The 15,282-nt window shown below is 41.0% G+C and overlaps 1 protein-coding gene across 1 annotated transcript in view; it reads left to right on the forward strand.

Moving 5' to 3' along the window:
- Positions 1-11,707, forward strand: part of MCM10 (minichromosome maintenance 10 replication initiation factor) — a 57,746-nt gene extending 46,039 nt beyond the window's left edge. Inside the window, exons 17-20 of the mRNA XM_068276136.1 lie at positions 9,279-9,392; positions 9,874-10,019; positions 10,402-10,444; positions 11,412-11,707. Of these exons, the coding sequence (XP_068132237.1) occupies positions 9,279-9,392; positions 9,874-10,019; positions 10,402-10,444; positions 11,412-11,495 (387 nt within the window). The 3' untranslated portion in view covers positions 11,496-11,707. The remainder of the gene's footprint in view (positions 1-9,278; positions 9,393-9,873; positions 10,020-10,401; positions 10,445-11,411) is intronic.
- Positions 11,708-15,282: the final 3,575 nt, after the last annotated feature.

Consider the following 15,282-nt stretch of genomic DNA (forward strand, 5'->3'; position numbering starts at 1 on the left):
TTGCCCTCTGACCCCCCCTTATCAATTCACCAGTGCATTAATTACATCTGTTCTTCCCTGTAATAACCCACTGATCACCTGTCAATCACCTGCCAATCACCTATCACCCATCAATCACCCCCTGTCACTGCCACCCATCAATCAGCCCCTAACCTGCCCCTTGCGGGCAATCTGATCACCCACCCACACCATTAGATCGCCCGCAAACCCGCCGTCAGATTACCTCCCAAATGTATCGTTTACATCTGTTATCTTCTCTAAACACCCACTAATTACCCATCAATCACCCCCTATCACCACCTGTCACTGTTACCTATCAGATCAGACCCTAATCTGCCCCTTGCGGGCACCCAATCACCCGCCCACACGCTCAGATTGCCCTCTGACCCCCCCTTATCAATTCACCAGTGCATTAATTACATCTGTTCTTCCCTGTAATAACCCACTGATCACCTGTCAATCACCTGCCAATCACCTATCACCCATCAATCACCCCCTGTCACTGCCACCCATCAATCAGCCCCTAACCTGCCCCTTGCGGGCAATCTGATCACCCACCCACACCATTAGATCGCCCGCAAACCCGCCGTCAGATTACCTCCCAAATGTATCGTTTACATCTGTTATCTTCTCTAAACACCCACTAATTACCCATCAATCACCCCCTATCACCACCTGTCACTGTTACCTATCAGATCAGACCCTAATCTGCCCCTTGCGGGCACCCAATCACCCGCCCACACGCTCAGATTGCCCTCAGACCCCCCCCCCCCTTATCAATTCGCCAGTGCATTAATTACATCTGTCCTTCCCTGTAATAACCCACTGATCACCTGTCAATCACCTGCCAATCACCTATCACCCATCAATCACCCCCTGTCACTGCCACCCAACAATCAGCCCCTAACCTGCCCCTTGCGGGCAATCTGATCACCCACCCACACCAATAGATCGCCCGCAGATCCGACATCAGATCACCACCCAAGCGCAGTGTTTCCATCTATTCTCTCCTCTAAACACCCACTAATTACCCATCAATCACCCATCAATCACTCCCTATCACCACCTGTCACTGTTACCTATCAGATCAGACCCTAATCTGCCCCTTGCGGGCACCCAATCGACCGCCTACACGCTCAGATTGCCCTCAGACCCCCCCTTATCAATTCGCCAGTGCAATATTTACATCTGTTCTCCCCTGTAATAACCCACTGATTACCTGTCAATCACCTATCAATCACCCATCAATCACCCCCTGTCACTGCCACCCATCAATCACCCCCTGTCACTGCCACCCATCAATCACCCGCTGTCACTGCCACCCATCAATCAGCCCCTAACCTGCCCCTTGCGGGCAAACTGATCACCCACCCACACCAATAGATCGCCCGCAGATCCGACATCAGATCACCACCCAAGCGCAGTGTTTCCATCTATTCTCTACCCTAAACACCCACTAATTACCCATCAATCACCCCCTGTCACTGCTACCTATCAGATTAGACCCCTATCTGCCCCTAGGGCACTCAATCACCCGCCCACACCCTCAGAATGCCCTCAGACCCCAGCCCTGATCACCTCGCCAGTGCATTGCTTGCATCCATTCCCCCCTCTAATCACACCTTGAGACACCCATCAATCACCTCCTGTCACCCCCTAGCACACCTACCCATCAGATCAGGCCCCAATTTGCCCCGTGTGGGCTCCTGATCACTCGGCCAAACCCTCAGACCCCCTTCCGATCACCTCCCCAGTGCATGGATTGCATCTATTTTCCCCTCTAACCACCCCCTGAGACACCCATCAATCACCTCCTGTCACCCCCCTAGCACTCCTATCCATCAGATCAGGCCCAATACAACCTGTCATCTAAAAGCCCACCCTGCTTATGACCGGTTCCACAAAATTCGCCCCCTCATAGACCACCTGTCATCAAAATTTGCAGATGCTTATACCCCTGAACAGTCATTTTGAGACATTTGGTTTCCAGACTACTCACGGTTTTGGGCCTGTAAAATGCCAGGGCGGTATAGGAACCCCACAAGTGACCCCATTTTAGAAAAAAAAGACACCCCAAGGTATTATGTTAGGTGTATGACGAGTTCATAGAAGATTTAATTTTTTGTCAAAAGTTAGCGGAAATTAATTTTTATTAGTTTTTTTTCACAAAGTGTCATTTTTCACTAACTTGTGACAAAAAATAAAATCTATGAACTTGCCATACACCTAACGGAATACCTTGGGGTGTCTTCTTTCTAAAATGGGGTCACTTGTGGGGTTCCTATACTGCCCTGGCATTTTAGGGGCCCTAAACCGCGAGGAGTAGTCTAGAAAACAAATGCTTCAAAATGACCTGTGAATAGGACGTTGGGCCCCTTAGCGCACCTAGGCTGCAAAAAAGTGTCACACATGTGGTACCGCCGTACTCGGGAGAAGTAGTACAATGTGTTTTGGGGTGTATTTTTACACATACCCATGCTGGGTGGGAGAAATTTCTATGTAAATGGACAATTGTGTGTAAAAAAATCAAACAATTGTCATTTACAGAGATATTTCTCCCACTTAGCATGGGTATGTGTAAAAATACACCCCAAAACGCATTATACTACTTCTCCTGAGTACAGCGGTACCACATGTGTGGCACTTTTTTACACCCTAAGTACGCTAAGGGGCCCAAAGTCCAATGAGTACCTTTAGGATTTCACAGGTCATTTTGCGACATTTGGTTTCAAGACTACTCCTCACGGTTTAGGGCCCCTAAAATGCCAGGGCAGTATAGGAACCCCACAAATGACCCCATTCTAGAAAGAAGACACCCAAAGGTATTCCGTACGGAGTATGGTGAGTTCATAGAAGATTTTATTTTTTGTCACAAGTTAGCGGAAAATGACACTTTGTGAAAAAAAACTATTAAAATCAATTTCCGCTAACTTGTGACAAAAAAATAAAAACTTCTATGAACTCACCATACTCCTAACGGAATACCTTGGGGGGTCTTCTTTCTAAAATGGGGTCATTAGTGGGGTTCCTATACTGCCCTGGCATTTTAGGGGCCCTAAACCGTGAGGAGTAGTCTTGAAACAAAAATGACCTGTGAAATCCTAAAGGTACTCATTGGACTTTGGGCCCCTTAGCGTACTTAGGGTGTAAAAAAGTGCCACACATGTGGTACCGCCGTACTCAGGAGAAGTAGTATAATGCGTTTTGGGGTGTATTTTTACACATACCCATGCTAAGTGGGAGAAATATCTCTGTAAATGACAATTGTTTGATTTTTTTACACACAATTGTCCATTTACATAGAAATTTCTCCCACCCAGCATGGGTATGTGTAAAAATACACCCCAAAACACATTGTACTACTTCTCCCGAGTATGGCGATACCACATGTGTGGCACTTTTTTGCACCCTAAGTGCGCTAAAGGGCCCAAAGTCCAATGAGTACCTTTAGGATTTCACAGGTCATTTTGAGAAATTTCGTTTCAAGACTACTCCTCACGGTTTAGGGCCCCTAAAATGCCAGGGCAGTATAGGAACCCCACAAATGACCCCATTTTAGAAAGAAGACACCCCAAGGTATTCCGTTAGGAGTATGGTGAGTTCATAGAAGATTTTATTTTTTGTCAAAAGTTAGCGGAAATTGATTTTAATTGTGTTTTTTCACAAAGTGTCATTTTCCGCTAACTTGTGACAAAAAATAAAATCTTCTATGAACTCGCCATACTACTAACGGAATACCTTGGGGTGTCTTCTTTCTAAAATGGGGTCATTTGTGGGGTTCCTATACTGCCCTGGCATTTTAGGGGCCCTAAACCGTGAGGAGTAGTCTTGAAACGAAATTTCTCAAAATGACCTGTGAAATCCTAAAGGTACTCATTGGACTTTGGGCCCTTTAGCGCAGTTAGGGTGCAAAAAAGTGCCACACATGTGGTATCGCCGTACTCAGGAGAAGTAGTATAATGTGTTTTGTGGTGTATTTTTACACATACCCATGCTGAGTGGGAGAAATATCTCTGTAAATGGACAATTGTGTGTAAAAAAAATTAACAAATTGTCATTTACAGAGATATTTCTCCCACCCAGCATGGGTATGTGTAAAAATACACCTCAAAACACATTATACTACTTCTGAGTACGGCAATACCACATGTGTGGCACTTTTTTGCAGCCTAACTGCGCTAAGGGGTCCAAAGTCCAATGAGCACCTTTAGGCTTTACAGGGGTGCTTACAATTTAGCACCCCCCAAAATGTCAGGACAGTAAACACACCCCACAAATGATCCCATTTTGGAAAGTAGACCCTTCAAGGTATTCAGAGAGGGGCATGGTGAGTCCGTGGCAGATTTCATTTTTTTTTGTCGCAAGTTAGAAGAAATGGAAACTTTTTTTTTTTTTTTTTTTCCTCACAAAGTGTCATTTTCCGCTTACTTGTGACAAAAAATAATATCTTCTATGAACTCACTATGCCTCTCAGTGAATACTTTGGGATGTCTTCTTTCCAAAATGGGGTCATTTGGGGGGTATTTATACTATCCTGGAATTCTAGCCCCTCATGAAACATGACAGGGGGTCAGAAAAGTCAGAGATGCTTGAAAATGGGAAAATTCACTTTTGGCACCATAGTTTGTAAACGCTATAACTTTTACCCAAACCAATAAATATACACTGAATGGGTTTTTTTTTATCAAAAACATGTTTGTCCACATTTTTCGCGCTGCATGTATACAGAAATTTTACTTTATTTGAAAAATGTCAGCACAGAAAGTTAAAAAAATCATTTTTTTGCCAAAATTCATGTCTTTTTTGATGAATATAATAAAAAGTAAAAATCGCAGGAGCAATCAAATAGCATCAAAAGAAAGCTTTATTAGTGACAAGAAAAGGAGCCAAAATTCATTTAGGTGGTAGGTTGTATGAGCGAGCAATAAACCGTGAAAGCTGCAGTGGTCTGAATGGAAAAAAAGTGGCCGGTCCTTAAGGGGGGTAAAGCCCTAGGTCCTCAAGTGGTTAATACAGTCAGAACCTCTATTAAATGGCCCAAGACTATGACTTGTCTGGAACCTTGTGATAATACAACTCAGCTCTGCAAAATGAATTTGATTGGTGCAACTGAAAGCCAATGGTTAAATCAACCCAATGCGTGTAGAAGAAGACAATGGTTCCCACAAGAAGGTGGCATATGCACAGGTACCTTATATAGAGACTATTCTAGTGCTACTGTACTTCCATTATCAACAGTTTGTAAACATAATTTTAATGGGACTTTTACAATCAAACAAGGAGAAAAGGTAAAGTCACTTATGAATAACCTCTTGCAACAGACTTTGTTACATTTAAAGATTGTTGATAATGACGTTCTACCTACATTGCCTACTCCAATTCAGACTACAAGAAAACCAGTTCTTTTGAAACCACTGCTGGATATGGTTTCATCCGGGGGTAAAGGTCTTCCTTCGTCTGAATTAGCTGCCACATATATACAAGAACAAACATCCCTGCACCAAGCAATGATCTCTCTTTTTTCACTAGCAGATAAAAATGATATACAGCTAGCTGATGCAATCCTAACTAACAGGAAAGCGCTAGAAGTAACACTGAAAGAATTAATAACTGTCAGGCAAGACATAGAAGAGGAACTTCAAACTCTTATTTTATGGGATAAATTTCAATTAATGCTTAATGATGTTATTAATGGTAGAATACCTTGGCAATTAATTGAGCAAGATACATGGATTTCTGAACTGTCATCCAATACATTAAAACAAGCTTATATGAGACAACATTCTAAGACTTACATAAGGCAAGTGAAACTAGTAAAAACAATGGGAGATAGGTTCTCCGCTGGTCTTGCATATACATGTATAATTGATATGGACATTGTTATTCCAGTTCCGAATATATTTTATGAACATTGCTGGGAAATAATTACACCACCACTCTACAACCTCAAGGAAAGAGTTAAGTTTCAACTACAAGTTGATGCCAGCCACGTCTGTCTAAAGGACCTTGAGCCAGAATGGATTCTCACGGGAGAATGTACTTCTACAGACACACTGAGTTGTATGAAAGCTACATTAATTAGCCATTCGTGCCTCAAGGATGAAACTTGCGGAACACAAATCATTCCAACACACAACATTGCAGAAATGCAACATAGACTATACAATGGAACTTACTTAGTCTTAATTGGGGAGGCAGCCTGTGGATTAGAAGCAGGTGTCACATATCTAGTTAACAGTTCCTTTAATTCAGTTTGTGATAAAATTCACCTTTTGCCTATTTCTAGAGAAGAAGAAATAATGTTGGACTTGAGCCAATTTGTACCCCATGTCCTCCACAAAGATATAAAGCCGATCTATACTCTGCTAGCAAATTTACAGAGAAACCAGATTCTTCTGAGCAATCTAACAGAAGCAGCTGTGCTAGAGAGCATTAATTTAAGAAGACTAACCTCACTCACAGGAGCTCAGTTGGCCCAAGTAGAAAGATTGATCCGTGAGACTACTGCCCTACCTGAAGTACTACAACCTTTAGCTAATGGACTTTTGACACTTGCTACAAGTATTGGTACTGCAGTTACAGACGGTGTTTCAGGAATAGGAACATTTCTGCGAGGATTATTTTCAATTGGGACTCCAATATTGCTAATCATAATAATTATATGCGTGGTTATTCTCTTCAGAAAATAATGGCAACATACACCCTTAAGCCCTGCAATACTATGGAAGGCTGGGATGAATTTGTGCCTGATGCTTTTAACAACTGGATCTCTTGCAATGCAGGACTCGAACCAGTCTTACAGAAAATGCAGTACTGGACACTCAAGATTGCAGTTGATTGGAAGGTGGATGCACTTCTAGGAAAACCTAATGAAGTTGCCTTATACCGTTTTGGAATTAAACACAATCACTGTGGAACCATGCTCTGGGATAATCCTTGCCTTCCTGCTCCTACTGCAAGTTCATGTTATGCCCAAAGGAGTGGAAATCCATATGAACAATACATCAAGGAACACTGGATGCAATGCAAACCATATGAGTGGTATGAGCCAATATTCCCAGCTGTTTCCGTACTTTCATTTGGAGAACCAAGACAGCCTGATCCTACAACTTATAACATGCTACAAGAACTTTCGTCCACACCTGGAGATAATACTGTGGAAATGATAGAACTGACCAATGACCAGGGAGACTACAGGATGAGACAGTTCAACCTGGTTACTATCCGTCAAGCAAGAAACATTTCCAATGCATCCCAAGAAGAAACCCAAGGGATTATACCTACTCCAACACTACCCATTACTGTTGCAAATAATGATCCTTGTTTCAACCTGAGTGACGGATTATCGTTTGAAGAAGAAGAGGAGGAAATCGATCGTCTTCTTATCTCACCTATCACTCCGATAAGTATTGACTTTTATGCCAACATGCTTAACAGTGTATGGTTTGAGCAGTTCGAAGAGACTGAACAAAATGACCATACCAATGTGTATGCTACTGAAGAGTGATATATAAGATGACCCAATGACTCCCTGAAAGCGGGGTGTCAAAAATATTTAATCTTTATTATCAGGTTGTCATTAGGTAAACTGAAATAGTGTAAGCACTATAATTAGAGAAACATGCATATCTTATGGTATATGACTAATGTAACTGTTTGCATTATTATATCATGTGCAGTGTGTGTTTAATAATCCTATTATATCTGGTGTGCTGTGAATTATAGTAACCGTATGAACTGCTTATGAACTATAGATACCCTCTCACCTAGTAAGCTAAACTGTTGGTGAACCTTCACCCAGTAAGCTCAAACTCTAGGTGAACTCTGTGAATTCAACTCTCACCTACTAAGAATGAACTTTAAGTGACCCATTCAACTGTGCATAAACCCTGGAGTCGTAAATTTCAAGTTGGCCCCATCCAAGGCCAACTCCCCCTCACATGTCTGTCTCTTGTGACGACTGTGGAACTCACGTGAGTGAAACTTGGTTTAGGTACGATGTCCCCTATAAATATAGGTCAAGGCTCTGTTCAGATAAGACATTTGCTGAGATATGCTTTAAGGAGAGGTGGTACGTATCCTTTTAATTTATGTACTCCTGATGGCTGAGAAATGTTGCTAGATATTTTTACTATTGCCTTTTTTATAATAACCCTGTTCTATGTGATCTTTGTATATTCTATGTTTATTATTACAAGAATACATTTATTTTAAGACAAAAAGTGATCTTGGTCTGAGACTCATTATTTCATTGGGGATATATGTGATACTAAAAATATATATTGTTGGTATGACTGGTTAAGAACCCATCTGACCGATCTGAGGAGAACTAACGCTTCACTGAGTTAGTATTCTCCATAGTTGGTTACCTATTTTATATAGGAGCTGGCATCACAGCCATGCTGTGAGGCTGTGTTTACATCTGTAGTGTCAGTCTCAGCTGCTCCCCCGCCTCCTGCATAGCTCCGGTCCCTGCCCCCTTCCCTTCCCTCCAATCAGCAGGGAGGGAAGGGATGCAGGCGGGGACTGGAGTTCTGCAGGAGGCGGGGAGAGCAGCAGACTGACACTATAGAGATAAACACAGCCAGCTCTGACAAGCTGTTTGTCAGCAGCATGGCTGTGATTTATGAGGGATTGCAGAGTGCAGGGGGACCTTAAGGGGGTTTGGGATAGCAACAGAGGCTGGGCTGTATAGGCAGATCCAGCCTCTGTATGCAGATAATATTCTTCAAACCCACCTCGGGTTCTCTTTAAACACAGGGTAAAGCCAGAAGGTTATCATGAAAATAAAGATTGAAGTATTTTTATAGGGTAAAGCTGATTATGTTGATTATTAATTATATCGTGCCATTATCTTCCCTGGTGCTGTGATAGCTGCCTCATTTCTATGGCGTGTCTGTATACATGCCAATAAGTGGATCATATACATAAATTCTGTGTTCCCAATGTAAGAGATTACACAAGGAGTTATAAGACCTGGCTCATTTGTCCAATATATTTTAATCTTAAGTTTGACATGGTGGCAGCAATCATCTGGAAGCCACACATGGTGGCAGCAATCATCTGGAAGCCACAGTTGCTCACACAAGAGGATGTGGGACATGTATCCTTAAGGTCTTCCACTGTTCTTCACCTGGAAATGGTTTCAATATAGTCACTGGACAAGAAGATCTTTGTCCTCTGGCTGTCATTCCTGGGTTGGATTGACATACTGATGTCACTTGTTGAGTGAGGCTGTTCAATAACGCGTACATGCTAATGGGATTTTTGTTTTCTAGGCTGAAGCAGAAATTCAGGAGCAGTATTTTGATCCTCTTGTGAAGAAAGAACAAATGGAAGAGAAGATGAAAAGCATTCGAGAGCAGAAGTGCCGTGTAGTGAGCTGTAAAATGGTAAATCTTGCGATTGGAGCAAATGTTTCCATCTTATCTGGTACTAAATATTTACCACCATATAAACTAAGCCTTCTCCCAAAAGATGTCAACTTTTTTTCTATTCGCACTGTTTTTTGATTCATTTTCATCTGTCACATTATTTTATATAGCTTACAATGAAGAGTTTAGACTTCTTTTGTGCTATATAGATTTGCTTTGTAAATTTGTAATGCTGGGAATAAACCATGAGTTGTTTTTTTTCGGCAGATAGATGGCTTGATAATTTAATTTCCAACTGGTCCAATCTGATTTCGAACGTTTTTCTATACAAAATGATCAGAAAAACGATAAAAAAAATCCGATTGGACCTGTCGGAAATGATCTATTTAGCCATCTATCTGCTGAAAAAACTCATTGTGTATTCCCAGCATTAGCCAGATCCTCTTGTAGTATTTGGAAAAATGAAAACCTAATACTGTTATCTTTTTGTTGTTTGTAGTGTAAATACACACACTTTAAACCACTGGACACCTGTGTGAGTGAAAACCATGATTTACACTGGCATGATGCTGTAAAACGTTTCTTCAAATGCCAGTGTGGCAATAGGACAATTTCCCTAGACAGACTTCCCAAGAAGCACTGCAGGTATGGTTGTCATCATTTGTATGGATATCGTAGTACTTGCTTCTCTAAAGTCAGAATAAATGTATTACTGCACTCTGGAAAGTAACCTTGGATTGGGTGTATTATATTTTCTGTTTAGAAGTGTTTAACCTGTGTGGGGTAGTTAGATGACCTCATGCTTTTGTAATGCATTTATGCTAACGGCACAGGTTACGAGAAAATAATCTAGTTAAATGCACATAATGGAATTGCTATTTCCGCCTGTGGTTTCAGAAGTTTTTTGCCCGCTGCATGTTTTCCATGTTTGCATGTAATCTTTTTATATTGTATGACTGCATGCACTTAATGTGTTTTTGGTTTCTTGGAAACATTCTGACAACTTCTTATTTTTCCTACTTATCAGAAACTGTGGATTATTCAAATGGGAACGAGATGGCATGCTTAAGGTGAGTAAACTCAGTCATAGCTGGCCTTTCTGCAAATGGGGATAATCGATTAGATGCAAATATTTCTCAGGACCCAGGTCCCACCATGGTGTAAATTGATTGGTCCATTTTCAATCTGCATACATTTCCATACAAAATTGACATAATCCTTCATGAACTAATATTTGCATCTCATTAATCATCCCTATCTGCAAACACCAAGCAGACTTTCATGCATCCCACTTGGGAGGAGCTTTGTTCTAGCCATTTAAAGTTCAAATGGGTGGTGGTTTGTGTTTGTATTTGTATTAATGAATGTGCTTTACCGTCTGTGCCTTATTTGGACAAGTTTTCTCGCTGACCTTGTCCAGTCAGTTCAGTTAACCACAGATGGACTCTGTGAATGATTTGAAGAAACGGCTCAATGACTTTAGTACACAGTTTAACAAGCACTGTACAGACTGCTCTGCTCCAGGCTAAGCAGCATGTACTACTCTATGGGGAGTAGCTTTCCGCTGTAGTAATAGACATTGGGCAAGAGCAGTCTGTCACAGCAGATCACTTTAGGGAAAGCAAGTTAGATAATTGCAAGGAAATGTGACTATCTTTCTTTGGGGTCTCTGCAGTTGCGCCTAGTTCCTTCACCTATAGCCACTTATTTATAGGTCCGTGCACTGCCAAGAGGCCATCTTAATAAAACTGCAGAGTGATGGAGGCTATAGGCAACAGTTTTCTTACCACGTGCATGCAGCACGTTTTTGTGATGTGTGCAGATCACAAGCAATGCTGTTAGAATGATCCCGTAGGGATACATTTGTCACAGAGCTTTGCTGATTGCTGACGAAACGGTCCCAAAAAGCGCCCCAGTACAAACCGGCCTTTATATAAGAACTGTTGTTCTTCCCAATGTTTGTAAAATATTCCTGTACATTCTTCTTAATCCTGATAAATGGTTTTAATATTTTTGTCATTTTATTTTCTCCAACAGGAAAAAAGTGGCCCAAAAATTGGAGGGGAAACACTGCTGCCACGAGGAGAGGAACATGCCAAATTTCTTAACAGCCTTAAATAAGGCTTGTCAAAGAAGCGGTTTCACAACTTGTGTGTTTAAAGCTTGACAAGGAACTCTTAGATCTCCTCAAACCTGACAACGTTCACAGTGCAGCTAATGAAGATGTGTTTTCTGTAATGGAATCGGCTTGCATCAAGCTTGTAGTCAATGTGGGGAAACTTTCTTTATACTTCATTACATGCCATACTTGCTGCAAGTATAGGCGTAACATTTTGCAGTAGCACTGAGTTAAAATGTCAGGTCCCTGTTGCCGTCTGTAGATTTTCACCCCCTGTAACGTGCCTGGAACCCATAGACCGGAATACCAAAAAACCCTCTAACATTCTGCCCTCTTTATACTCTAATTGTATCTTTAGACCAGCAAAGTAAAAAGCTTGGAAACGTTTGGTAGCACTCCAGACGCTTCTGCAGATTTTTATTTCCGCTGCAAAAATTTTGCTTAGGGCGACTCCTCCTCCGCCTGCCTTCATTGGTGGTTAATGAAGATGGCCTAGTAAGGCGGCATAATTGGAGTGGCCTGGGCAAGCCCCACTTCAGTATTTGCTTTTTAGTGAGCTCAGTGTTTACAGGTCCTTAGAGAAAAGGCAGACACCTCAGTGACTAGTTTGCAGGTCTGCAGTCACGTTAAAAGATTAAAAGTACAAACTAAAGGTGTGTACACCGTCTACAGGGGATACAGAGATAACAGAGCGATGCACAGTGAAGCGGTGTTCAGCGGGTGGGGTAAGCCACCCATCTGAGATGTTCCGGATCTTTTAGTGACAAATCAGAGCGACTACACATACTAGATTCTCAGCACAGACTGCTGTGACCACTCACCCTCCTTGTGCTGAGAACAGAGAAGTTTTTGCTTTTTTATAATTATTAGTGCAGAAGATAAATTGAGACAAACCTACCAAACTCCTGTCTTGTTTATAAAGCTATAAATAAGGACCTCTCCATTTGTGGCTTGACTATGTCCCCAAATGCTGTCATTGGGTTGTATGCACAAGCTAATGACAGTGAATGGTGGACTTGGTCCAAGCTGATAATTATGGAGGTAAAATTTGCTTTGCTGTCAGTAGAAACAGGTTACAGACTCTGCTAGTGATCATGCTGCACAGGCATTTAAAGTGAGCAGGTTTTTTTTTTTGACTGTGGAAATAACTGCTAATGAGTTTTCAGTTTCTTTGTGATAAATGAATGTCTAAAATGTGATGTACAAGCTACATGAAGATGCTTTGAAAAAATATTACAAGTGTGTTTATATTCAGTCAGCAAAACATACCACATCACAGAATGCTTAATACTGTGAAACAATTGTCTTGTTTTTAGAGAAACCTCTGTAAATATGTATATGTTTGTAATGCTTTTAACTTGTTACTCATGTATTGTATGAACGATAAATAAATGCACTGCTCCTGGAGTTGTATTCATGGAAAACATTTGGTAAATTAAATCAAGCCAAGGGTTTTACCATTCTTTTTGGAGGGGTGGGAGTTGCATGTCATTCCAGTGATGATCTTGGAATGTCTGTGCTGCTCACCCATTCCACAAGCAATGGGATCTTCTCCATGCTTAGTTGATAAGTGGTTCTTGGGGGTTCCATTTATGTAAACATGAGTTTGTTGTTTTTTTTTTTTTTTCTGTCAGTCAAATTGAATGGGTATGTGGGCATAATTAAGCAGGAAATCACAAAAGGGGGTCTCTCATTCAGTTGGACAATCTGCAACTTACAAATAAGTTCAACTGAACTATTCACTAGATCTACACCTGATTTCCAGCAGCTCTTTCTTGGTTTGCCACTATATCGACAGGTAGTTCTATCAAAAGTGCACATGTCCGCTTTATGCTTGGTTCACATGGGATGGCTGCTGGCATCCACTCCTTTTATTTGCCACTGGGATCAACTGAGTTGTGTATTGATATAAATGGGAGTGTTTATCTCAATAAGTTTACCTATCTACCTTCTGCTACTGCTGATGTGAGAAGGTCTATAACAAAGGGACTTTTCAAGGATGGATTAAAGGGAACCTAAACTGAGAAGGATATGGATGTTTCCTTTTAAAATAATACCAGTCGCTTGACTCTCCTGCTGATCCTGTGTCTCTTAATGCTTTCAGCCACAGCCCCTGAACAAGCATGCAGATCAGGTGCTCTGACTGAGTCAGACTGGTTTAGTTGCAGGCCTGTTTCAGGTGTGTGATTCAGCCTCTACTGAAGCCAAAGAGATCAGGACTGCCAGGAAACTGGTATTGTTTAAAACGAAACATCCATATCCCTCTGTTTAGGTTCCCTTTAACTACAAGATGACATTCTATACGTATTCAATACCAAAAAAATTAATGAAAGCACTCAAGGAAAATATAACCAAAACTAGTTCCAACCAGAAAAAGCCCCTAAAGACGCACTAAAATATAACTTCTATTTAGTTACTGAAATTGAGGGCAACTACATTTATTAACTACTTTAGCCTTTTGGACATAGCTGCTACGTCCAAAAGGCTGCTGCCGCGTGATCCCGTGCAGCCGCCTGTTAGCCCGGAGATCAATGAATGGGAAAGCGATTCCCATTCATTGATCTAAGTCTCTGTTGAAAGACCGACGACTTCTATTAGAAGCTGCAATCTTTCTAAAGAAAAAAAAGTTTCACGGCCACCCTTCACTTCCCGAGAGTGCTCGCTTACAGGAAGAACAAAAAATTACATCTACATACATTTTTTTTATTTTTTTAATAAACCCACAAATTGCATTTAAAATTAGTTTACCCCCCACACTCCCAAAAAATACCAAAATAACATTTTTAATTAAATTACAATTAAAAAAAGAAACAAATAGGTACCTAAGGGTCTAAACTTTTTTTAACCAGTTCACCCCCAAGGGTTTTTATCCTAACGGACCAGAGCAATTTTCAGTTGTCAGCGCTCCTCCCTTTTATTCCCTAATAACTTTATTACTACTTATCACAAGAAAATGATCTATACCTCGTTTTTTTCGCCACCAATTAGGCTTTCTGTGGATAGTACATTTTGCTAAGAATTTTTTTATTCTAAATGCATTTTAATGAGAAAAACAGAAAAAAAAAGAAAAAAAATCATTATTTCTCAGTGTTCAGCCTTTATAGTTTTAAAATTAAACATTCTCCTGTGGATAAAACAAACACGTTTTATTTGCCCAGTGGTCCCGATAATTAAACCGTTTAGATTATGTCCCTACCACAATGTATGGCGACAGTATATTATTTTGAAATATAAGTGGTTATTTTTCTGTTTGTTCTGGCCATAATTACAAGCCCCTATGTAATAAATTAAAATTAATTTTCCCCCATAAAATATAGAATAAAAAAAGCTGAGTCCCTAAGGTAACTATTTATTTATTTTTTTTAAGCTGATTTTTTTTTTTTACAAGTGTTTTTTTTGGGGGGGAGGGTTGGAAGTGTAATTTTATTAATGATGTGTATATACTTGAAAATGTATGTATTTTGTAAGTGTAATATACTTTTTGGCCACAAGATGGCGTTGGTGAACACTTATAGGACGTGTTCACTTTTTTTTTTATTTTTTTTTTTACACACTTTATTAAACTGTTACATTTCCTGTTTATGTGAATGGACGTAGCCGCTGTTCGCGGTCACGTCCATTCACTCCAGGCACTGCGATTGGGTAGAGGACTGTTCAGTCCTCTTCCCCAATCGCCCAGCACGGGATCCCGACGGTAATGGCGGCGGTAGCGGCGGACACACGGCGGTAGCAGCGGCGGGAATGCGCGACGTATTAAAACGTCATGTTGCTGTTAATAGCGGTAAGCAT

This window comes from Hyperolius riggenbachi, chromosome 3 (assembly GCF_040937935.1).
Source record: "Hyperolius riggenbachi isolate aHypRig1 chromosome 3, aHypRig1.pri, whole genome shotgun sequence".
NCBI classification, from domain to species: Eukaryota; Metazoa; Chordata; class Amphibia; order Anura; family Hyperoliidae; genus Hyperolius; species Hyperolius riggenbachi.